This window comes from Microtus oregoni, unplaced genomic scaffold, assembly GCF_018167655.1.
Source record: "Microtus oregoni isolate MIOR12 unplaced genomic scaffold, Mior012 000034F_ref0000314, whole genome shotgun sequence".
Taxonomy (NCBI): domain Eukaryota; kingdom Metazoa; phylum Chordata; class Mammalia; order Rodentia; family Cricetidae; genus Microtus; species Microtus oregoni.
This window is the reverse complement of record NW_024543093.1, coordinates 11909580-11935409: the sequence shown is the minus strand read 5'-3', so window position 1 is coordinate 11935409 and position 25830 is coordinate 11909580. Positions and strand designations below refer to the sequence as shown.

Genomic DNA, 25830 nt, shown 5'->3' with positions numbered 1-25830 from the left:
CTACTGCTGCAAACTCAGGTCCTCATGCTTGCACACAGCATCTATCTATGTATTTATCATCTTTCTATGTGGCTATCAATATCTATCTATGTAGCTATCAATCATCTATCTATGTATCTATCAATCATCTATGTATGTATGTATCTATCAATCATCACCTATCAACCTACCTGGGGAGACGGCTCCCAGGGTGCAGTGCTTGCCGTATGCAGCATTAGAGCTATAGGAGGTAAACAGGAAGGGCTGAGAGTCCTTCAGCAGAGGACAAGAACCTGAGCTGCAGTCTCATGTCCTTGGAACACAGTAGGTCAAGATGCATGGTCATACCATAAGCCAAACTTGTTTGGAAATTCAACTGACCCCTGGTGCCCAGAAGCTAATGGTCTGAGCCTAGGGATGAAGGATTTCCCACGTTACTTTCTCTCTTCTAGTCCTTCACCACATCGCCCATCATTTTAATAATCACCTGAAGCATTATTATACAAATGACTGGGCAGTCATCCTATTGGAAGGGCACAGGTGAGGACCGGCACAAAGTCCACTGTCCCCTTAGCACAGATCACCCTGTGACATCTGGTGACCCTCTCCTAAGTCACAGCACACAGAAACAGAGAGACACACAACACCATAACATCCAGTGACCCTCTCCTAAGTCACAGCACACGGAGACAGAGGGACACACACACCACGACATCTGGTGACTTCTCCCCTAAGTCACAGCACATAGAAACATAGGGGACACACACACCATGACATTCAGTGACCCTCTCCAAGAAAAGGCCAGTGTTCAGTACCCTTCCACCTAGCTTCCCATCAAGACGTACACAGAACAGAAAATCAGTCAGTGAAAGGAAACCTAAAGCTGCCGCAGCTGGGGAAGATAAGCCATTCGAAGACACTTCTGTCTGGGTACATGCTTGATCCACACACTTGGACTCCTGAAGCGGGGTGAAGCGTGTAATCAGAATTTACAAAGGCAGTGTGAATAGCAGTGCAGCAGCGTTACTTCCGGAGGCCCGGCACCCCCTCCTCTCTGTTTCCATCACAGTCTCAAGGCCATGGAAGAGAGACAAGTTCAGGATAGACAGAAGACACATCCTTGGGTCTGCACCCACCATGATGCAGCCGAAGGAACCAGGTGGTAAACACCATTTGGTTTACATAAACACCCTGTCTGTACAAATATCTACTCCAGTCTGTCTCCAGTCTGTCTGTACAAATACCCACACCATGCTGCCTTTTGTGGTTAGTAGGCAGCCACAGACAAAATGGGAGCCCCCGTCCTGGCTTGTCCCAACACCTCAAGCTTTAACAGGCAGGCTACCCACAGCTGTGGTTGGTAACCCCTGGCTTTAAGCAGAACTCCCAGCTGAAAAGCCGTGCAGCCAAGAACGTCTGTGTGGGAATTCACATGGTGGAATGCACCAGGACCCTGCCACTGCATGTCGGAATAGTTCCTGCTAAACGGCCCAAAGACAAATGGAAGCACCACGGTTGTTTCGAATTCTTTTCAAACTTGTGAATGTTAACTCAGTATTTTATTCTGAGCATGAATTCTTTTTACCACACCTTTCTGAAAAAGATTTTTAAAAAGGCAAAAAAAAAAAAATTAAAGTCAAAGATGGCTGTTCATTCTTAAATGAGATTAAGTAACAGGTGAAAATCTCCCATCATTAACAACCCCAAAACGGATAATGCATGGGCAGCTATTTTCATGGTATTGAACCTCAGTCAAAACTGGAGATGAACCCGGAGAGATGGGAAGCAAATGAGGTGAGCATGCAGCTAGTCTAGCAGACTGCCGGAGAGAGAATGGAACACAAGGAGTGCGGAGAGACTAAGGCAGCCAAAACTCTGAGGACCGATGCCAGAAACACCAGAACACCCCAGGAGGCGGGGAAGAAGACTGTAGGAAGCTGCAGAGTGTAGAGCAGGGCCTGGGACAGAAGCATCCATGTGGCCCAAAGGCCACACTCACACTGGACTAAGGTGAACAGTGCCCATCGGCATCAGTCACACAGGAGTCGTGAGGCATTCATTGGCTGTGCTGTTTAAGAGTCTCGCCCTGAAAGTCTGGTCTAAGAGGGAGCCCTGCCTCCAGTCCGGCCTTACCAATCTTAGTAGTAAGACTCAGGGTTGTGGGGAAGAGGTCACTTGACTTCCTGTAGCTTCTCTTAATCAGCAGAATAAAGCTGGGGTTGACAACAGTCCTCAGAAAGGTGAAGTTCATGATGTCTGGGATCTATTCAACAAAACATACCATGGTGCTGGAGGGTTCAGCTGATAAACAGTTGGCCAAACATGCATAAGGATCTGAGTTCAGATCCCCAGCAACCAGAGAAAAATTCAGGCATGGCAGCCCATGTCTGTAATCCCAGTCTCTAGAGGGACAGACAGGACTATCCCCTGGGACCTTCTCCCTAGTCAATCTAGCTAAATCTCACTGACTCTAGCTAGGGTCAGTGAGAGAGTTGGCCTCAAAAACTGAGATAAAGATTGAGGAAGACATTCAGCACAGCACCAGCGTCCATAGGCATAAACAAACACACATACACACAAACAAATAGGCAGACAAGAGCTTTCTAGACATTGGGAAAAGAATCATCACTGGGTCTATTCGACAAGGACTGTAATAGGAAATATCTCATAGCAGAAAGAAATGTTGATACACAGAATTGCAGGGCCTGGGAACGAATGGAGATGGTTTTCTGCTTATTTAAACCTTGAAGTGTGTTCATTTCTTTTAAAGGTGTGGTGGCATGTATAATTAAGAAAATTTACAATACTACCACAGAAGTCGGGCTAGGGAGAAAGGGAAGCAAACTGCTGTGACGTTCTCCTGTTATATGCTTAGCAGCACAATTTAAATATAAGCAGTACTAAAATGAAGTAGTAAGGGCAGCGGGGCTGCGTCCCCAGCACCCCGGCTGCCTGCTTGTTGGCTAGCTTATGCCCCGAAATAATTACACGGACACTGTATTCATTTAATCACTGCTTGGCCCTTCTGCCCTAGCCCTTACTGGCTAATTCTGATATCCGGATCAACCCATCTCTAATAATCGGTGAGCACCGGTCTTACCGGGAAGATTCTAGCCTAGTCCATCCTGGGTCGAGCTTCATGGCGTGTGTCTGCCTGGGAGCTGGGAGTATGGTGTCTCCCTGAGGCGTCTGCTCCCGAGAGCAGAGCGGTGGAGTCTCTGACCTCACTTCCTCTTCCTCCCAGTGTTCTGTCCTGTTTTCTCCTCCCACCTATCCTCTAACCAATAAAATGGGCCAGGGCAGTGCCTTTATTAGCCAATGACCTTCCTCCATCATTTCCCCTTTTTCGGTTTAAACAAAAAAAAAGGCTTTAACTTTAACATAGCAAAATTACATATAACAAAACAGTTATCAAGTAAAAGTTACAATAATCTTTATCATAACTAAGGAAAACTATAACTATAACTAACTATTCTTAACTCCATCAAAGACTCCAGAAAGATATAATATTACCTAAGTAAACAAGAAATAAGAAAACTCTAGAAAGCCTTTCTTTTTTGTTTAAACAGAAAAAGGGGAAATGATGTGGGAGTGATTTCTTATTAATAAAGAAACTGCCTAGACCCATTTGATAGGCCAGCCCTTAGGTAGGCGGAGTAAACAGAATGGAATGCTGGGAGAAAGAAGCTGAATCAGGGAGTTGCCATGATTCTCCCACTCCAGACAGACGCAGGTTAAGATCTTTCCTGGTAAGCTAGCCATGTGGGCGGCCGGGTGTGGGGGACGCAGCCCTGCCGCCCCATATTACTACACTAAAATAATATACAATGTAGTGACTGAAACAGCAGATTCTCATCAAATAACCTGCAACACACAAAATGGAAAAATAATTTAAACGCATTAATTCAGAAGATAGGTTTTTAGAGTAACAAAGAACATATGGGACAAATAACAAGATGATGTAATTTCACTCATTATCAATTATAACATTAGATAAAATGGTCTAAATATCACAACAAAAAGGCAGAAATTTATCAAGATGCATGAAATGCAAGGTCCACCTGTATACTGCCTACAAGAAATGCATTTTGAACATAAACACACACAAAATTTTAAAGTACTATAGAAACACATATAATCCTAAGTGTCATAGTTAGGATTTCTATTACTGTGCTAATAGAAACACAATGACCAAAAGCAACTTGGGATAAAGGGTATATTGCCCCTTTTAACTCTCTGGTCATACTCCATCACTAAGGAAAGTCAGGGCAGCAACCTAGAGGCAGGAACCTAGAGACAGGAACGGAAACAGAAGCCATGGAGGAATCCTGCTAACTGGCTTGTTTCTCATGGCTTGCTTAGCCTGCCTTTTTATACCAGTCAGGACCACCACCCAGGGATGGTGCTGCCCACATGGAGTGGACACTCCCACACCAATCATGGATTAAGAAAAATGCCCAACAGGCCAATCTAGTAGGAACATTCTCTCAAATGAGGTTCCCAAATGGTGGTACTCTGTGTCAAGTTAACATAAAAGCAGTCGGGATAGAAAGCTAGCTAAGAAGAAGCCTGTCTACCAGCCAGTAATCAACATCTTCTCTGGTTCCTGGTACACCTCTCTGTCCTTGAAGCCAGTTTCCTGGTCTGAGATCATAGTTTGTGGAATAGCAGAGAGGTCCATCTTCCAATCCTGTCTAGAGTTTCTGCCTGAACTTGCCTGTGACCAGTAATTTTAAGTCGAATAAACCACTTCTTCCTCAAAGTTGCTTTTGATCAGTGTATTTGTCACAGGACCAGAAATGCAACTAGAAGATCGAGTGATAAGGAAATGGGTGGGAGATGGTGCGGGCTTCTGTTTTTCCATTCGATCACCAAGTCAAAGAAAGCACAAAGTACTGGAATCACCAACTTTGAAAGATGTTAAAGCCATCACCAGCGTCACTTCAAGCAACGAGAAAGCATCCTCCGCACTGCTGGAGTGCTGGGGTATCAGGTGCACATGGTGGGTATACGGCATTCAGAGTTCCCTAAAGAAAACAGCCCCATCCTGAACCCAAGGATTCCTGGCTCACAGAGACTGAAGAGAATCCTAACAGAGTCAGCAGGAGTTTGAATAAGAATATACCCCTGTAGGCTCCAGCATTTGAATTCTTGGTCTCCAAGTGGCAGAACTGTTTGGGAAGGTTTAGAAGATGTGGCCTTGCAGGAAGTATGTCACTGAGTGCAGGCTTTAAGAGTTAAATCCCGGCCAGGTGGTGGTGGCACACACCTTTAATCCCAGCACTAGGGAGGTAGAGGTCAGCCTGGTCTACAGACCTAGTTCCAGGACAGCCAGGGCTGTGACACAGAGAAACCCTGTTTTGAAAAACAAAACCAAACCAAAAAGAATTAAAACCCTTGCCTACTTCCAGTTTGCTCCCCCAGCTTCCTGCCTCCACTGCCATGCCCCCCCCCCACATGAATTCTCATTCCTCAGGAACCATAGTCTGAATAAGCTCTTCCCCAAACTGCGCTGTCATGGGTTTACCACAGCAGCAGAGAGGTAACTGACACGGAGCCCCAGCTACTTCAGCACCCAGTCAAGTTAAACTGCTCTTAACCTGAGTTCACTAAAACAACGATATTCTAAAGGTATCATTTTCTTTTGCACCTCAAAGCCCACAAAGCTGTCACTGTGAAAACAAGTGGCTGTCCTGGATATTGTGAAACTCAAGAGCCCCCCCCACCCACCCTCACCCAGGAGGCACTAGAGGCCAGCGACCTGCAGACGCCTCTTCATTTCCTTAATTTCCTGATTTCTAAATAGTCTCCAGCTCCAGGCCTGGAGTCCTGACCTCCTAACACTATAATAGCCTTAGCTTATTTCATCCTTTTGAATCTGTTTTACGTTTCTCTTTATTTCCATGTACAGAGGAAAAGGCCAGTTTCTCCAACAGGTCAGGCAAGAGCTCCTACTCTGTCCATGGGACTATGCACAGTGTATGGCGACTCTCCAGCTCTCTCAGTTTTATAGTCATAAAGAGATACGCTTTGGGCCTATGTGGCAATGTTATGCCTCTGACCTGTGCAGAGAGCACCTCTTATCCAGCCGGCCCAGCACCGCATACTTCAGATAAAACCGCTGGACTTGTCCTCAGTTTCTGGTCCACATCACAGGGAACACAGACTGCAGACAGGGAGTGAGCGAACGTGAGCTGAGCACAAACAAGTCGGCCCACAGACCCTGCACCACACTCAAGCTCTGGCCTCCCAAACTCCACAGCGAGGAAACCAGCCAGTCTCAGCTACCACCAACTGAGTCCATTAGCATAGGAGAGAACTGCAGGAAGTTCATTAGGATGGAGCCAAGTTTCCAGGCCAGGATCCCAGGTGAAGGGATTATTTTCACACTATTTCCTTGATGTTAAAACACATTGAAGAGTGGGATAGAAAGGCTAAAGAACAATGGAACCATCATGGTTTCCTCACAGGAATGTCTTCCACGCAGAAACATGCAAGAAAAAAATATTCAGAGGTCAAGGAAGTGATGTCACAGCAGAATAGACCCTCAAAGAGCATCCCAATGGTCTCAATGAATGCCACCCAGACCCAAGTCCCACCAAGCCCTGGGTGGACACTGAGGGTTCTCCTCTTGGCCAACACCCAGGAATCCAGAATGAATACAGCAGCCTCCCAGATCTTGGCTGAGCTGTGAGCAGTGGGAAAACACAGGGATTTCACGAATCTGAGCCTCCCTCAGCCCCGAGGCCAGGGACATCAGCTCTCATGTTATGGCCACTGAACATAACACAGAGAGCACATCCCAGCAAACGAGAGCCAAAGGTGTCCCCAGAGGACATGGTCAGGAGTCAGGGAATTTCCTGTAAACTTAGCGCATTACTGACAATGCCTTCTCCTCCAGTCTTCAGGCCTGGATGACTGTGTTTCCTGCAGGAAGGCAGCTGATTCTACAAGGGCAGCTGCAGGGAGCAGCTTTCTCCTAGTGCCTCATTTGGATATGATGCTGGTCAATGACAAGCTGTGACACATACGTAAACAGCTATGACAAACGGGACAGGCATGCTGAACGACAGAGTCCATCTCCTCCTATGGGTCCAAGAAATGTCAGCATTTGGGAGTTTTACCCATGTGGATGAGCCAAGTGTGTATCCACTCTCCCAGAGAGCTCTTCAACCTCCTCTGTCCCACAGGGGCCTGACACACCTGGACATTATCCCGTGTTCCACCAGGAAAGCTGATATCCCACAAGGCTGACTACAGGGATCGGGTCTTTATTAGAATCTATCTCAAGTCCAAACACAGAACAGGCCATCAAAAAATGAAGACTGAGTACCAGGCAGACGGACAGAGGCCCAGGAGGCCAGGTGGTGACTGCCCTGGGACCTCTGCATGGCACCTGGAGAAATTGTCCCAAACTCCCAGCCTCAGCCATTCCTGCACTGGGGCTTCCTCCACACCACCAGTTTGTAACAACTCCCTGGCGCTGGAGAGGCCTGGAATGCGGAGTGGATGTTAAGTGTTCAGGCTCAGTTCCCATGACCTCAGCAATGGAGACTTGAGGGAACAGAAGAGGCTGTGAAGGGAACAGGGGGTGAGGTGAGAAGCCCAGAAGAACAGGATCCCGTGCTGTTTCTTTAGGGCCACTTCCCCAAGAAGACCAGGGTGACGAGGTACAGAGGAAGGAAGAGCATTAGGAGTGCTTCAGTGCTTCCTTCAGGACGCTATGAGAACATCAGGCAGCTTTCCAAGCCACACTTCCTAAGGAGGCTCAAGGCACTGAGCACGGAGAGGCACAGGGTACCACTGAAGTCTTCCACCTTGACCTTACAGGCGCCAGAAAGCAAAGCCAGTACCAACCTGTACCATAAGGTGGCCTGAGAACACTCGGAAGCCCCAAACAATTTGCATTCTCCCTGGCCAAAACATAACCTCTGTAACATTAGGAACAGAGAACCCGATTCAGTCTTTGGAGAAGATGAGAGAGACAGCCAGCAGCACTCTGTGACAACGAGATGGTCCCACTGACTGTGGAGATGGGCTTCCGTAAGTTCACATCTGTTATGTCGGTGTCTACGAAACCATTGTTCTTTTGTCTGTTCTCTCAGCACTAGGACTCTTAACTCTGGGCCTCACAAGCTCTCCACCACAGAGCTACACCTTTGCCTCCAATGCAGAAAAATACAGAAAGTGCCAGCATGCACGTGAGAGCAGGGAGTGGTCAGAGAAGCAGAAAGCAAGCGGTGCTTTTGTGTGCTACTATCCCACTGGGCCACCCCACCCGTCCCAGCCCGGAGCCAGACACAGAATGGGACTCACTTAGCGTGTGCTCTGTCCTGTGCTCGCCTGAGAGAATCAGCGGTACCTTGTTACAAAATCTTACAGGAAACTTAAGACATCCGTGAAAGAGCAAGGTTTAAATTTCTGCAAAGATACCTTCTGGGGGAATCTTCCAAACACTGTCTCTGCTGTTTCTCTGAATACCTTACACATCCTCCCATTACCTGTAAACTGTTTTAAATTCTTAAGTTTATTTCTGTAGTGGGGGGTAGGCATGGGGAAGTCAGAGGACAACTTGCAAGAGTCAATTAATTCTCTCTTCCCACCATGTGGGTCCTGAGAATTGAACTCAGGTTATCAAGTTTGGCTGCAAAGATCTTTAACCACTGAACTCAGGCCCCACATACATTTCTGGCAGCAAGCCAAGGAGAGTGGAGGTCTCCAGTTCTGTTCAATAGTGCTCCTTTTAAAACACTGCTGCAAAAAGCAATTAAGATTTGGGAACACATAGTCTGAGTATCTGACTTCGCCTAGATGTGAAAAATGGCTTCAGGGTCCAAGTTTTGGCCATTGACTCACTACAGAAATCCCCCGCATTTGGAGACGGTCCATCCTGGCCCGCTTTAAAAGTTTATTGCTTTAGGGCTCGATGTTGGTCCTCTCAGATACAGCCTTGGCTGACCATCCACCCCCTCTGGAATGGAAGCCTTATTTAGCTCTCCGGAGAATTCTGCTAGGCATTCCCACCCTAGCCTGGCCCTGCTGCCGCCGCCGGCACAATCTCTACCAGAGGAAGTAGGACACCCATGCACTTTCAGAAGTGAGAACACTGCCCGCCCACTCCGTGAATCGGTCCCTCGGATTTTTATAACTTTCACAGGCTCCTTGGGGATGCCAAAGTCCTCCAGCCCAGCCACAAAAAAAGTGAAAAATCTTTTTGGAAAGCAGAAGTGCAGCTGCAGGGCCCTGAATTACAGTTGGCCCCTGAAATGCACGCCTGCCTCCGCAGAACCAAACCTCAGAGCACACTGAGGCCTGCAGCCAACTCTGGCCCCTCTCCCTCAGGACTGGGATTACTTCCGATCTGGGTCTTTCAGAGAGGCAGAAGTGCAAGGTTCCAGGTGAAAGTCAAGTGTCCAGGAAGTGGGGGGCCTTTGCTCTATGAAACAGACCAGCTGGGAGTAGAAACAGCTAGAGGGGCCCCTCGGGCTGCCCAGAACATGGTCACCCGCACAGTGGTGGGTCCTCCATGGCACCCTGGATATCAGGCTCCCTCCAGGCAAAGAAAAAAAAAAAAACCCTACAAAGTGGTGCACCCGACAGGGTCCTCGGGACACCCAGCTAACTTGAAGGCTCTAGCGCAGAAGTTGACGGGAGTATACACTTGGGGCTAGTGGCACCGCGGGAAGCAGAATCTGCGGGAGAGGTTTCCTTGGCACAGGGTGGTGTGGGGTGGGCCTCACTCCAGAAGGCGGGGGGGAGGGGGCAGGTAGACTGAGGGAGAAAGAGGTTCGAGGAGGGGCGACTCACCCTTAAGGCCTGAGATTCAGGAGGGAGAAGGAGGCAGAGAAAGAGAGAAAGAGAGGGGGAGAAGGAAAAGAGGAGGAGGTGAGGAGGGAGAGCGGGTTGAGTGAAAGTTGAGAAAACACCAGAGGGGAGGCCAGTCGGGGAGGGCGCACGGGACTCACGGGGCTTTCCCTGGCGACTCCCAACCACTTCCCGGGCCAGCGGGAGATTGAGTTTGAACAAAGGCGGCTCCCAAGGCCGCGCGCGCTGCGCTCAGGTCCGCCCCTGGCGTCCCAGCCAGGACGGACAAAGGCCCAGAGCGCCCTGCAGCCCTGCACGGGACGCTCGGATTCCCCGCTTCGCCAAACCAAAACCCCCGTCCCCCCAGGCTACTCACGCCCCTCCCCCCCGATCACCCAGAATCATACGTCCCACGAACCCCAGCGACCCCGGGCCGCACTCACAGGATGGAGGTCTGCGGCGCCACGGCGGGCACGGCCTCCAGCAACAGATGCATGCAGCGCACGGTGGTACGGAAGCACAGGCAGCGGCTTGGACAGCCTGCCCCCGGCTTCGAGGCGACCACCGCCATAGTCCCCCAGGCGAAGCATAGCACGAGCGCCTGAAGGCAGCGGCGGCGCACGGGGCGCACAGCCATGGTAGACGGCGCGGACAGAACAGATACGCTTGGACCGCAGCGGAGGCCTCGGCGGGCGCATCCACCGCCGGCTCCCAACTGAGCCCTCAGGTCCCGGGCCCACGTCCCAGCTGTGCGCGGGGGGCGGAGGGGGGGCGCCAGCTGTGCACATGCGCGTGGCTCCTCCCCTCTCGGCCGCGCAGAAGGCGGGGGCTAGGCAAGCACCAGGGCCCTGGTGTAGGATCCCGGCGACCCTTCCTGGGGGTGCAGCCTGGCCTCCTTGGACAGCATGACCAGTGAACAAGAATTCCACTGTGGGGGCGCCTGGAAGTGCAGAGGCGAGGGTTGAGACCGGTTTTGGATCTCTGATTCTGCTTTTAAACCGGCAGTGATGCAAGCCCTTAACCATACTTTCTGCCTGTGTGCAAGGGTTTTGTTGCCGGGAATGCCTTCTTTTGAACACTTAAGTTGGGTGTTCTAAGAAGTGAGCTTCCACACCCTGCCTCTTTTTTTCTGTGCCAATACCCCTCCTTTGCTCCCACACAAAAGCATCCACCTCTGATTTAAGTTCTCCTTCCTGTTGGGGAAACTGAGGGCCAGCCCCGTGGTGCACAGTTTATAGGAAGACTGTGCTGCAGAATTAGAAGTTCCCTGAGGCCTCCACCACTTGCTACCTGTGAGGAGCCCCTGCCCACCTGGTGCTTTCCCTTGTAGCAAAGATGGAGAACACCTGTGGCCATCTCAGGTTGACTTTACAGGGACAACAGGAAACAAGGGAAGCCCTGAGGATAGCATGCCTGTGTGCTATGAACGCTCGAATGTTGACACTTTATTCACTTCCCTGGTTCCCCCTGGGGTGCCCATTTCTCCATTCTTCAGACCAGGAGGCCCAGGTTAGGCAATGCAACCAAAGGAACAGAATTCAGTCATCAGATTTGAAAGCGGAGTCCAGGTGTGGCAGCTGCTCTTGATTCTCACTGTGACTGAACTGAGTACTCGGGAGACTGTAGAACCCTAGTTATGTCTAAGAGAAATTGACAAAAAAGCTACCTGAAAAGAGACGACTCACTAGGAACCAGAGTGACACCCGTCGGCTGGCAGTGTAATAGTCCAGATGGGAAGATAGACGTCCATCTGCCCAGGTGCACTCTGTGATTTATGTCTACTTGAAGGGAGCTGCCCTGCTCTGCCAGGCTCTTCTGGACAGACAGATGGAAATCTCCGAAACTGAGACAACATAGACTTTTCTCCCTGAAGTTGCTTGGCCTCAGTGTTTAGTTACTTTGATGGAAAACCACCACACCAGATAGGCCTTTACCTGCAGACTGCTGTGCTCCCACTGATATCAGGCAGGGAAGGGTGTTGCTAGGCATCCAGCATCAGGGTACCACTGAGGGATGGAGTCATCCTCAGTCACTGTCACAAGGCTTCAGCTGCACTGCTGACAGGCTGTGTCAGGAAGGAACTGAAGGCCGTCGGAGGAGGCGCCAGTTCCTATGGGACGTCTCCATGACTGGCACACTTCCAGCAATCTGCAGCTTGTATTCCATGGGGAGAACAGGATTGTGGCCTTCCCGCTAAGCTTGTAGCATACCATCGCTCTTCAGGACTCCTGCCACACTCCTCTGACTAGCCCCCAGAGTGAGATTGATCACCACAAAGCCTCCAGTGAGGCTGCCCACCCCAGGAGCTCTCCACCCTGCCCTGAGTCTCTGCAGAACCAGAGCTAGGTTTCTATGAGGACAGAACTTCCAGGTATGTATTGTAGTAGAGATAAGCACAGGTCAAGACGGGCCAGGCTAGCCTGTGTACTGTGATGGAGACGAGACATCTCTGGCAGTTAGTGACAGCCACAAGTCTGGTGGACCCCAGCACTGACAGCCTTGCCTTCAACAGCAGCCACAATCCAGGGTCCCTAAGCCACTCATATCTCACCTAGTTAAAAACTTAGTCAAGTGTATGATACCAAAAACCAAAACTATTATTTTTCTCCCCCAAAGTTGCATTTTCCCACTTAACACTTATCCCCACCACCACACACACACACTATGATTTTCTATAGGCAACAACCTGGAAATTGTCCTCAGGGTGGGTAGTCTCATGACATATTTAAGTTCTTACCAGGCACAACAGTCCATTTTCCCCCAGCATCCCTCAAACGCAGTGGGCCCACTCCTCACATCCCAACCACTCCCAACCTGTAGCGCCCACAGCAGGAGCCGTATTTCCAGGTGACAGAGAGCACTTGCTCTTTCTTTTCAGCACAGTCGCTGCTGTGTCTTAAGCCATCTGAGATGTGAGGTCTTATATACCCATTTGACCGGTAAAAGCATCCGATGACTGAGAATAGATCCTTCCCCTGGAGGTTCTCCGTAGGTGTGGTTAAAATCGATCCACCAACTTTGATCCATGGACTTTGATAAGGGTGATCTCACTAAGTGTTTGATCTTACTAAATCAACAGAAATCTTGGAAATAAAAACTGAGCTTTCCAAGAGAAGAAGTTCTGCTGCAAGGGCTTAGGGAGAGAGTTTGGTCAACAAAGTAGCTGTTGTATAAGCAGAGGGACCCGAGTTTGGCCCTCAAACATCCATGTGTAAAAGCCTGGTATAGTGACAGAGTGTGTGGACTTTGGTTGGGATGGAAGGAGACAGGTGGCCCTTTGGAAAATGCTGGCCAGCCTGTCTAGCCTGTTTCAAAAAATTAAGATGGAGAGTGATTGAGAAAGATCAGACGTCAACCTCCAGTCTTCATAAGCTTACACGGGTACAAGAAACACACTCAAACATATAGTGTACACAGAGACACAAGGAAAGGAAGAAGGAATTCTGCTGAGCAATTATTGCCTCACTTTTCGGTTTCTTACTTTCCCATAGGGACCACACTAGCTATTGTTTAAAAACAGCTCTGCCCATCCATTCATTGTCCATTCATCATCCATCTAGTGGCACCTACCCTCTTTTCTTTCCTCATCCCCCTTTTCTCCATTTATTCACCCACTCAGTTCACTCATCTGCTGCCTACCCATCCACCCATCCTTCAACCCACTCACCCATTTTCCCCTCCATTCATCCCTGACCCATCCATACCACTCATCCTCCTATCCACTTACCCAAACATTTATCTGTCTGTCCATCCACCCATCCACCCACCCACCCACCCATCCATCCATCCGTCTGTCCGTCCGCCCATCCATCCACCCACCCATCCATCCATTTCATTCCCCTGTTGCTTCTGGGTCTCAGACGATGCCCGATAGGCTTAGCAGCCATCTGTCCAGCCCTAAACAATGAAGTACGATGGGGCCGAGGAGCCAGAACCATGACTAAGGACCGAAAGAATGTGTCTTTTCCCCATGAATTTCTTACCCTGAGCCAAATGTCCTTCCCATGCTGTTTGTTCATCAGCACCTTCCTGCGCCCTCTAGAGGCTCTCAGGAGACTCAACTCCAGGCTGATCCTGGTGAATTCCCATTTCTAATAAGCAAGCACTTTTGGAATCTTTCCATCTGTTTATTGTTCCACAGCAAACACATCTTTCAGGTGTTAACTGTGCTCATGCAAAGAGAAATGCTCAGTGATAGCATGTTTTAATACTTCCACCCAGTGAGGGGACCAACTGAGATCATGTGTACAGTGGCTGTCCCATTGCCTGCTCCCCTCCCAGCTATCCTGACTCCTGACATCCATTTATCTTGTGACCCCCCCCCCCCCCCGCCCCAACCATATACGCAGAGGTGTTTCTGTTTTGGAGCCTTGTGACAACCTCTGGGGTAAATGTTATCATCAGAGAGCTTTGGTCAAAGCCTGGGCCTTGGCAGCCCCAACAGGATAGGCTCAGCCATGGGTCCTCAATATGCGAAGTAAATAGATGAGAATTTATTAAATGTGACCACACTGGGAAAGGGAAAAAAAGTAAATATACCCAATTACCTCCCTGCCCTCCACACACAAATACACAAGTCCATCTTCAGGGTCCTGATGAGCGGTTTAGGCTTTAAATAGAGCAAGAGGTAATGTATAACTAAGTGGTCCTAGTCAAGGTGTGATCCCACCCATAGTCAAGGTTTGTCCATCATTGTCTCAGCTCTGGTTTCCCTTGCAAATCAACAAGTTGTCACAACTGTGTGAGATCCCCACCACCACACAAACCCCACCCCCATCCCCTATCCCCTGACCCCCCCACCCCGGGTCTTGCATTAGGGCTTCTGTCTTTTTTCCTCCCTCAGCGTGAGATTCTTGGGAAATTCCAAATCCTGAGGGTCATTGTTTCAATCACCTCCGAGCCAAAGGGCGGGGCACACAACCCCCTCTGGATTCCTGTGCTCCTCACCTGTTCCCTTTGGTGGCTGAAAGAGCTGGGGCTTAGAGCAGCACACCACACCTCAGTTTGCAGCCTCAGTACAGGCGTCAGGATCCTTTCTTCTGCTCCACCGAGCTGAGCCTGGGCTCGTAGGCTCTTCCTCTTTCTTTTTTCTCAGCTTCAGTTTCTTGATCTGTACAGCAAGGTCAGCTGCTACCCATAGTCAGTGAGGACTAGGTGGGCACATGTGAGGTGCCCGTCTGGTTTCTCCTGGGTTAGTGTGGGCTGTGCAAGTGAGGTAATGAGCCATGAACACATTCTCCCTGGGAGCTTTCCGGTATAGGCTGGATGACCTTGGTGTGGGAATACTGGAGAACCCTCAGCAAGTCAGCCCCACCCCACCTGCTTCCCTGAACCCCCCCCCCCCCAGCCTGACTCCCAGGCAAAGTTAATCACTATATATATACACACACACACACACAGCCTACTGGGAAAGCTGGGGTCATCTTAGGTCCCATAGCTAAGAGCCTGGGAGCTTACTTCTCAGCCTCCAAGGAAGCACAGACAAAGTAAGTCAAGGATCAGTAATGTTCCTTTCCCTAGTCCTAAGCCAGAAGGCAGGCTTCTATCCCAGTCCTGACATCCTGTGTCTAAACATGGACACACATTCTCCTTGGTAAGGACAGTGAGGTGTTCGGGCTGCACTCCAGGCCTAGCAGGAAGTGATTACAGCATGGACTCGAGACAAGGAAAGTTCTACAGTATCCCCATTGTCCGCAGAGGCAGGGAGTACTCAAGTCCTCCACTCCTTAACCCGATCCCAGCAGTCATGTTTAGCCTGGTCTTGGCCAGACTTACCTATGGTGGAGCCCAGCTGGGGCGTACCCATCCAAAGGATATTCTGCTACTGCCCAATCCTGGCTCCAGGAGACAGGGAAAGGGAGGGGACACTGGATGGCACTAAATGTCAGCCAGTTGATCCTGAGCTTTGGTGATTTGCCCTGTCTGGTTCGTCCCAAATACAGGATGGGCAAGGCAGGGCAGAAATCGGAATGAGAACGGGAAAGACTGCAGTCAGCAAAGCGTCCATCTGTCCTTTCAGCTTCCTAGGAAGTGAGCTCTCAGCCAGCTCTCATGGCAAAGTCCCAGCCCCAAGAAATAACACCATCCCAAAGATAAGCAGACTCAGTTGGCTACTGGTCTTAGAGTGTGCCTGTCTTCCCAGATACCCAGGAGGCAACAGAAGAAAGGTGGCTTGAGACCAGGAGTTGGAGGCTAGCCAGACAGGACAGTAGGGACTGGTTTTCAAAAGAAACAAAATACCACTTGAGTGTGAGGTGACCAGCAAGAGGATGGGCCCAGCCCACATGCTGGCTCAGGCCCCTTTGTAGTCACAGTAAGAATAACATGGATGAGCATCCGTGTTGCGGGCAACACATGTCTTGCTGGAGGCTATGGCTTTGAAAGGCTTCATCCTGGCACGCACCAGCACTGGGAAAAGCCCAGGGGCCTCAGGGGCCTCAGGGGCCTCAGGGGCCTCAGGGGCCTCAGCACTGAGTCTGCAACTGTCTGTGAATTTATCATTATTTCAAAATAAAACTTATTAGAGTCTTAGAAATAGTAAATTATTAAGGAGCATTGTCTCAATCTTAACTTTAAACTGTTAAAAAGAACATTTTATGTATGTGAGAACCATACAGCACAGACAAAGTGGTCCCTGAGACAATGCAAATGGGCTAAGATAAAACAGGAGAAGGCTAGAAATAAGGAAAATTATGGGGACATAGGAAGAGAGAGGAGCCTTTCACCCTGGAGTCTAGCTGAGACTCAAGAATTCCAACACAATTGGTAACATGTGCTGTGAAGGCTGCCTACATAGAGACACTATTCATTTCATACAGAGCTATTTAAAATAATAATGTTAAAACAGCTATCAACAGGGCTTAAGGGGTAAGTATGTAAGACTTTGTCCTTTTCTGGCTGTAAACCTGGAATTTCCTAGGAATCTCACCAGAAATCCCACTTGCAGTAAAAAGATATGCCCTAATCCCCTGGGCAGCCCACAGCTGATGATTTGATTTTATCAGATTGTAATTATATCCAAGGGACGTAGGGAGCCACCAGATAATCTCACTTATCCAAAAAAAAAAAAAAAAAAATCTTAGCAACCCGCCAAGATGTAACTTGAGGCCAGGTGGTATGGGCACACACCTTTGAACCTAGCACTTAAGAGAAAGAGGCAGGCAAATTTCTGTGAGTTCAAGGCTAGCATGGTCTACAGAGTGAGTCCCAGGACAGCCAGGGCTGTTATACAGAGAAACTCTGTCTGTAACTTGAGAGCCCTCAAAATGGTGTTATAGGTCAGAGCTGAGTTTGAAGGGTACCCACCGTAAGTAAGTTCCAGGTTCTGTGGCTCTGAGCAATGATTTAGATAGGGACATGTGGATACTCACAAAATGGGGAATAGTTCATTTAAAAGGCAGAAACATTTCCAAGCTTGGAAAGGGGCCAGAACTGATACAGCTTTGTGCCAGAGCAGAGAGGCCTCGAGCAGGGAACTCAGACGGCTAACACCGGAGGCTGTCTCAGGCTACACCACCACAGACAAATTCACACAGTAAACTGAGGCCCCGAGAAACACTGAAAAGCTCTCACCTCGAGATTATTTTCACAAAATGAAGAAGGACCTTGAGCAGATTGCTGAGCCAGTAGAGAGTGTTGTCATAATGGTGAGGGACAAGCTCATTTTCTGTTCTCAGACAGGGTGACTCTCCAGCCAAAGCCCCCAGGGTCTCACTAATGAGCCTGTGATCTGCTGGATGGCTAAGTGCTCTAAAAGAGGGGTAGCCAGCACTCTCTGCTGTAGCAAAACCCTCATTCAGTTGAGTTGGGAGTTCCCTGTGATGCCTGGAGGCATGTTTCTAACTTATCACAAGCTTTGCCAAGCTACCTGACCTTTTACCTCCCAGCACACACCAGACAGTCAAGGAATGCCAAGCACAGCGCCTAAAGGAGACTTCAGCTCAGCTGCTGGAGCACCTCCCAGCTGGAACATGAATGAGATTGTCTTCAGAGTGCTCTTGATGGTCCCACAGCACACAGCAATTTAGGACCCAAGCTTCCTGCTCTGTGGCTGCCAAGAGTCATCTTCGCATATGAGGTCCGTTCTCTTTCCCCCTGAGTCTAGAACCAAAGGCAGCTCCACTGGCCAGCTTCCTAGCTTTCGACAGACCGCTATTCATTTCAGTTATGAATAAGGAAGACTATGCCTTGAGACTGTTAGGAAACGGAAAACCAACTGGCAGGTGTCCTTGTTTGGTATACAAGGAGAGTGAGCCCCAAATCAGTCTGCAGTTTTCTAAGACACCCAACTCTCTTCATCAGTAAAAATGCGAGTGGCATAGACCCTTTGGGTGAGATTTTAGTTCACTTCCCTTCTCTTCCTTCCTTCTTCTCTCACTCCCTTCTTTTCCCTTTCTACCGTCTTTGACAGGTATCTAGGCCATCTCGACCTCACACTGACATTGTAGGTAAAGGTGATCTTAACTTCTCATCTTCCTGCCTCTACCTCCCGAGGGCTTAGAATTACAGTTCTGCCCTACCACACTCATTTGTGTAGCACTGAGAATCCAAGCCAAGGCTTCACGCGTGGCAGAAAAGCCAGCTGGGCTACTTTCCTACCTTTTACTTATATTTTATGCTGTCTTAGTTAGGATTCTCTGTAGCTATGAGGAGACCCCATGACCACAGCGACCCTTATAATGAGAGTGGTGCCCTTATGGTTTCAGAGACTCGGTCCATTGTCATCATGATGGGAAGTATGATGGCGTGTAAGCAGACGTGGTACTGGCTACATCTTGATATGCGGGCCACAGGAAGTTGACTAAAGAGTCACTCTGAGGGAAGCTTGAGCAAAATAGACCTCAAAGTCTGTCCCAGCAGTGACATACTTCCTCTAACAAGGCCACACCTCCTAGTAGTGCCACTCCCTTTGGGAGCCGTTTTCTTTTAGGCCACCACCGATATGTACAGAACAGAAGTTGAGCTGACATATTTCTAAAGTCCAGGCTTTTGAATCACCTTGTTGACATGATCTCAACCAATAGAAGCACTTATTATGAGTCAGGTGGTGGTACACACCTTTAATTCCAGCACTCAGGAGGCAGAGGAAGGTGCATCTCTGTGAGTTCAAGGCCAGCCTGCTCTACAAAGTGAGTTCCAGGACAGCCAGGGCTGTTTCATAGAGAAACCTTGCCTAGAAAAATAAACAAACAAACAAAGTGTTCTCTATGATTTTGAATGACTTATGTTTCCTTATTTCTAAACATTCTCCATATATTCTCCATATAGATTCTGCCTAAGACATGCTCCAAGACAATAATCATGCAGAGAGAAACTCATGCTGAGACCGACACTGAGCCTCCTTCCTGCTGGAAATTTCCAAGCAAGCCATATGTTAATGGCTTAGGTCTTGGCTTCCTCTCCAGCAGGATCCTTGGTGAGTGAGACCAGAGCTAGAACCACACGGGGAATAAAGGATGTCTGGGCCAGGCTCTGACCCTCCCATTTTAGGAGAGAAATGGCACAGTCCTGCCAAGGTCTTGAGTGTAAAGGTCCCTATGTGAACTGTTCGCCTTGTCATGGTCTCCATTTTGATCCTTTTGAGTTTGGATCTCTGCAGTCAGGAGATTTTACTTTGACTGAACGTTGCCTCATCTGAAATAGTGCCTTGGGAAATAAAATCAACATAACTGTGTGAAGAGCTGGGAATAAAGGAAGCATCGCAAACCACCATGGAGCCACCAGAGGGGAAAGACGCAAGCTGCCAGCTGGAACCTTGCCAGAAGGCCACAAGTCTCGTGGTAAAATATAAAATAATGGAAATGGGTTAATTCTAAATGTAAGAGCTAGTTAGAAAAATGCTTAAGTGGTTGGTCAAGCAGTGATTTAAATAATATAGTTTCTGTGTGATTATTTTGGGAGTCTAGGTGGCCAGAAAATGAACAAGTGGCCTCCTACAACATAGATGTGGTCTTGTGTTCTGTGAGGTGTAACCAACGACAAGAGTGGCACCTTGGAGAGTCCCATGCGCTTCAGGCAGAGATTTTAAATTATAGGAGTACCTCATTTTATATTAAAAACTGCAACAATGTTCATAGGGACAACAGTCTCCCCAGATTCTTCTGCATCCCATGTGGCTTTCCAGGCATTCTCTTAGCACACTGGACCCCAGCCCAAACTGTTTATAAAACAAAAGAAAAAACAAACAAAGACGTGCACCACAGACTGGGGATACAGCTCAGTTAGTAGAGGGCTTTCCTCCTGTCCTATTTTCATGGTTTATAGCTTTAGATACAATGGTCTTGGCCCTTCCCTTCCTCTGATATCAGCCAGTGATGGAGGGAGGCTGGGGACCAGTTGGGTCAAGCTCTTAGCAAGCAGAGGAGGAGCTTTACAGTCAAATGAACTGCACTTGCTTGTCCAAGGGCCCTGATGCAGCATGTCTGTCCCTTTCAGAGTTGTCCCACCATGGGTGGTGCTGCATAGCTCCTTATTTTCCTACAGATTGAAGGGTCAGAGACGTCATTTCCCACCATGGACTCAAGTTGGCAAGGTGAGCATTTCAGTGACTGCCTTCAGCCTTCTAGGGATACTGTGGAATGAAGAAAGCTTGACTCCTATAATCTAAAATACTCCAAGAAGATAAATACCACAATATATAATGTTGCAGGATATACAGAAGTAGAAGTGAAAGCTATGGAAGAGGCTTCTGAAGTTTTCTGGGGAGGTCAGAGAGATGTGTTGTGAGCACCCATTTGAATAGAGAATGCAGCAGTTCACATAGTGTGTTCAGAATCAACCGCGTTCACACTCCCCTCGATGCTGATGGAGACAATGTCTTACAGAAAAGAGAATAAATGACCATAAGCCAGTTGTCTCTGGTCAGTCTTGCTGGAAGTGAAAGAACCACGCAGACTAAAGCAGAAGAGAACAGATGATGTGAAGCTGGTCACATTAATAAGTCACTAATGATGCCAAGAACATGCAAGGGAGTCCTGAGAGAGCCAGATGTATGGAACTAAGATGGTTTCATATCAAGATTCGAAGCTAATTTACCTGTTCAAGAACAAGAGAAGGTGCAGGTGATTGTGTGTGTGTGTGTGTGTGTGTGTGTGTGTGTGTGAAGCCAAAGGCTGAAGACGACGAAGAAAGATCTCTTTCACCTGCAACAAATCTGCTTGTTCACTGGTGGCGTTGCCTTCCATTCAATGCTGGCGATCGGGTCTCTGACCAGGCTACTCCCCTCTGAACTTTCCCCTGGCTGTGAGGCTGCATTTCTGGAGCACAGTCCTCTTCTCGCCTTCTGGCTTTTCTTGAAGTCCTGGTACGAGGTGACTGTGACTTTCTTGGGCTCGGAACCCTGAGCTCCTGCTCTGTGTTTGATGAATCACTAAGCAGTCTGTGCCTTCTCAAAATCAACCCTCTCTGAATTCCTGGGATATTGCATGGATTCTAATTGGTGTTAATAATAAAAACCCAGAGTTAGATACTGAAGTTAATGCTGAAGATCAGAGAAGCAGAACTGTCAGCCACAGAGAGTTCCTACCTCTGCCAATGCTCAGACCAAAGGGGTGATCCTCACACTGCTTTTTCACACTGCTTCCTCCTGACTAAGCTTCTGCCCCCTCCTGCCTTATAGTCCCCTCTCCACCCAGCCTCAAGGCTCCTGTCTCCACCTCCCTAGCGCTGGGATTAAAGGTGTGGGATCCCAAGTGCTGGGATCACCTTTGTGTGTTCTGTTTCTCTTTTAGACTGGATCAATTTCCTGTAGCCCAGGGTGTCCTTGAATTAACAGAGATCCCTCTGCCTCTGTCTCCTGAGGATTAAAGGTCTTGCCACAATTGCCTGGAAGCTATGGCTAACTAGTGTGGCTAGCTCTTTGCTCTGATCCTCAGGTAAGCTTTATTTGTTAAATAATAAACAAGTATCACCACACTGGCATGCTAGGAATTGTAGACCCTTGGGTCTTATTTATCTTCCTCACTCGTGGGAACCATCATCTTCTATACCTCCTTGTCCAACCCTTCCCTCCCTTCCCCTCCCTTCCCTTCCCCCTCCTCTTCCTATCTCTCCACCCCACCTCTAGCTCAGGTAGCTTTGAACCCTAAAAGGACCTTTAACTTGTGAACATCCTACCTCTAGGTTCTGAGCTCTGCCTGCACTATCACATTTGGTTTATGCAGCCCAGGGCCATTTCTAGCTTCCCAAGGCTGGCAGCGGCTACCCAGTTTATCTGAAGCCTTCCCTTCCTGAAGACACACCCCCATGGCTCACCTGCTCAAGTTCTTCTGAAGCAGTGATAGTGGTCAGACCCAGGCTCCAGTGCTTCTGAACACACAGCCTTTGACCGTTTCTATTCTGGGTCTTCACTAATTTCCACTTGGGAAATTACCTTCCCAGTCTACTGAGGTTCAGAACCTTGAGTGTGGCACGGGCCCAGAGTAGGGTTGGGAGCCGTTAAAGTGAAGCGTCTCCTTTGGGTGCTGCTGGGAAGCCCGAGTTTGAGCAGTTGTTTTGAATTTTTCCTTAATGAAGCCCGTGTTCTCCCAGACTACTGTTGGCCATTGTCTATGCTAAGGTGGACCCTGAGCAAGGCTGTCCTCACCCTTTGCTGACAGGAGGGACCTCAGCCTGTGTTGAAGACGCATTTACTTAGACTTCAGTATTTTGGGCCGAGTCTCTCTCAGGGGTCATTCCAGTAGAGGAAGGAGAGAGGCTGCCGTACTCTGCTGCCCCCACTGTGATGATCTGGGGCACCAGTAGAAATGCTCTGTTCTGAGAAGGGGTAGAGGGAGGGACACCGTCCCCTGCCCAGTGTTTTCTCCTGGGATATTTTCTAAGAAACAGGCTGCTCTCAAACAGGCCTCTGCAAACCTGACTTTTGTGGCAGTTGCTGCTCTGGGGTCCAGAGGACATTCTCTAAGGTGACTGGGAAGACCCAGCTCAGGTCAGTGACTGGGGAAGTTAGTAAGGTCCTTCTTTTCCAGCCCACGCCCTACATGGTCTTAGATGTGCTTTTTGTAGTCCCAAATGTTAGGTGAAAAAAATATTTTAGCTTCTGCGGCCTCTATCTCACATACAACCTCAAGTCAAGAAACTTACTCTGACCCAAGACAGAACAAGCAGATGCTGAAGCTTCTGTCAGCCTCCTAGCTGTGGCCAGTGCCTGAAAGAACACCCTTGTTTCTGGTGATTTCTGCTCACCACCCCGGCAGGGTGCACTGCCTTTCAGGGAAGCGACGTAGGGGCTCCACATGACAGACTGCAGCGACATGATGTCAGAACAAACCCAGACCTCATGTTATTTATCTGTTGCTGTCATAAAACACCACGACAAAAGAGCACTTAAGAAAGAACTTATTTGGACTTACTGGCTCCAGAAGCAGAGTCCATCATTGCCAGGGAGGCATGGCAGCAAGCACCCAAGGCAAGAAGCCGAGAGACCACATCTTCAACTGAAAACGTGAAGCAGAGAACAAGCTGGAAGTGGGGTGAGGCTAGGATCCCCCAAAGTCTACCCCTAGTGACAAACTTCTTTTGCAAGGCTCCATTTGCCAAAGGTTTCACAGCCCTCCCCCCAGACTGCTCCACCACCTGGGATCACGTGTTCAAATACAGAAGCCTGTGGAAGACACATCTCTCCTAACCCACCACAGACCTCTAGCAGGACAGAAAATACTCACCTGAGACCACGTTGCTTCTTATGCCTTGGGAGGTGACAGATTTGTGAGTCCATGCCCCATCTCCTCCCTCCTGTTTTCCTTCCATTAATAAATCTCCTTCATCATTAAGCTTCTCCCTTGCAACATGCTGATTTTGTTGATACTCACTTATTCTTTGTTTTCTCATCCTGCCCTGCTGAAAAAAACAACTTGAGGCAACATACATGATAGGCACAATACATAAGTGGGAAGCGGATGCCTTATAGTTTGGAGAAGAGAAGGGAGAGGACCTTTGAAGTGAGGATGGGTGAGAATCCAACGGACCCAGAGGACAGTAGGTTTGACCTTTCTATGTCTATTGTACACTGGATGTACTTCGTCTTTGCCCTTTTCCCCCTTTGCTCAGAGTCGTCTTGATGAGTCTCTCTCTCTCTCTCTCTCTCTCTCTCTCTCTCTCTCTCTCGTGTGTGTGTGTGTGTGTGTGTGATGTATGACAGCAAATGAAATAGAAAGACAAAGTGTACTGCTTGTTTTTTTTTCCTTGGCACGCAGTTATATTGCATGTTGGTTAAGACCCTGGCTCCTCTATTAAAGTACACAGTGTCTGTCTGTCTGGACACCAACTGGGAGGAGGCAGTGAGAGGTGTGTCCTGCTGCCCGAAACTCAGTCATTGTGAGAGGTGCTGTGCTAGGAGCCATGACCCTTCGAGGGTCCTGGTCCTCTGATATTCTTGGGCAGTGACCTGGGAGTATTTTCCTGTCCAATTTCTCCTGCTCTGTGCTTGCTGCACCTAAACCCAGGCTGTGACTTGCCTGTGGGTTCCCTGTGAGCATTCAGCCCACCCCAACACTGTCTCTGGGTTCCCTGTGAGCACTCAGCCCACCCCGACACTGACTCTTGGTTACCTGTGAGCACTCAGCCCACCCCGACACTATCCCGGGTTACCTGTGAGCATTCAGCTCACCCCGACACTGACTCTTGGTTACCTGTGAGCACTTGGCCCCCCAACACTGTCTCTGGGTTACCTGTGAGCACTCTGAGCCTGCCCCGATACTGTCTCTGTCTCTGGGTTACCTGTGAGTACTCAGCGTATCCCGACACTGCCCTCCATCTCTGGGTTACCTGTGAGCACTCAACACTCTGTGTGTACCCAGCCCACCTTGACATTGGCCCCGGGTTTTGGCCACTTACCCTTGACCTAACGCTGTCACAGCTGCTAGCACTTGTGTGATGTTCTGCAAAGTGCATTTCTCAGATTTGCTCACCCACTCGTCTATCGTAAGATCTTAGCATTAGTTTTTGTCTATTCACAAGTGTTTTTATATTTTCAGACCAAACACAGTGAGCTTAACTTTTCAAAATTTTCTTAGATTCTGAACATTATTTAAACTGTTTGAAATAATGACCTTCCTTCTAGGGTTGCTCCAAGGCTGGCTGACCTCAGCCATGGACAGCTAGCTGCCCTTCACTAGCCTTTCTGTTTCAAATGGTGAGATCTGATAGAACTCATAGGCAGGTCTAAGGCAGAAATGAAAGACACAGGGTAAGAGTCACCGTGACTCACTGGCTTGCACTGGAAGAGATCAACAATGGCTCCGGCCTTCTTGCTGCTGCCAGCTCTCCAAGAAGCTGTCTGCTAGAACAGGGTTTGAGGAGTTCACTTGACCCTGGGTGTGCAGCAGAAGGTTCCACAGGGAGTGGGGTTCCAGATTAACCAAGATTCCAGGGTCTACTTCCTTAGACTCTGTGTGTTAAGGGGCTGTGCACGCTAGAGGGGGTACTGCTGAATTTTAACAGTTTGTTAATAGAATGATGTGTGTGTGGTATTTGCAGAGCTGGTCGTGTTTTGTAGGTGTCTTTGTCGCTCAGCTCCTAGCCAACAGCCTGCAAGCAGCACTGCATCCTTTGTGAGCCTGGGTTTAGTAACCAATGACAGCCCGTGATGCCATGTATGTGCTCTGCGTGTGTAAGGACAAAGCACTCCTCGAAAATGAATCAGCCAGGAGGCTGCAGTCACAGAAGCCAGTGTGGGACATTTTCTGAAGTAATCAGGCTGGCCTCTTGATGCCTGAGTGTCCTGGGAGACTCACAGAACTGTCATGATGAGCAGGTACCTGAACCAGCGTGTTATCACAGACTGAGTTCTAGGTAGGGAAGATCTGGGAAAGCCACTGTGGTCCAGCAGGGCATTCTGGATCTGGCTACGGTCACTAACAGCAGTGTCGTTCCCAGTGAGAGGTGTAGAAGGGGACCGAGCTGCTGGGAGACATGGGCACCGAGGCAATTTCAGCATCAGGCTGGATCTCAGCTGGGGGGGGGGCAGGAACAACAGTAAAGGGGCAGCATTGCTTTCTGAGCACAGCAAGCAGGATGCACAAGGACTCACATCCATCCACACAAGTCCCA

At 49.0% G+C, this 25830-nt stretch overlaps 1 protein-coding gene across 2 annotated transcripts in view; it reads right to left on the bottom strand.

The window, feature by feature from the left end:
• The window catches only part of Pxdn (peroxidasin), a 75132-nt gene extending 64608 nt beyond the window's left edge, over positions 1-10524 (bottom strand). For both annotated transcript variants that reach the window (XM_041630391.1, XM_041630392.1), the window contains exon 1: positions 10227-10524. In XM_041630391.1, the coding sequence (XP_041486325.1) occupies positions 10227-10420 (194 nt within the window). In that variant the 5' untranslated portion in view covers positions 10421-10524. The remainder of the gene's footprint in view (positions 1-10226) is intronic.
• Positions 10525-25830: the final 15306 nt, after the last annotated feature.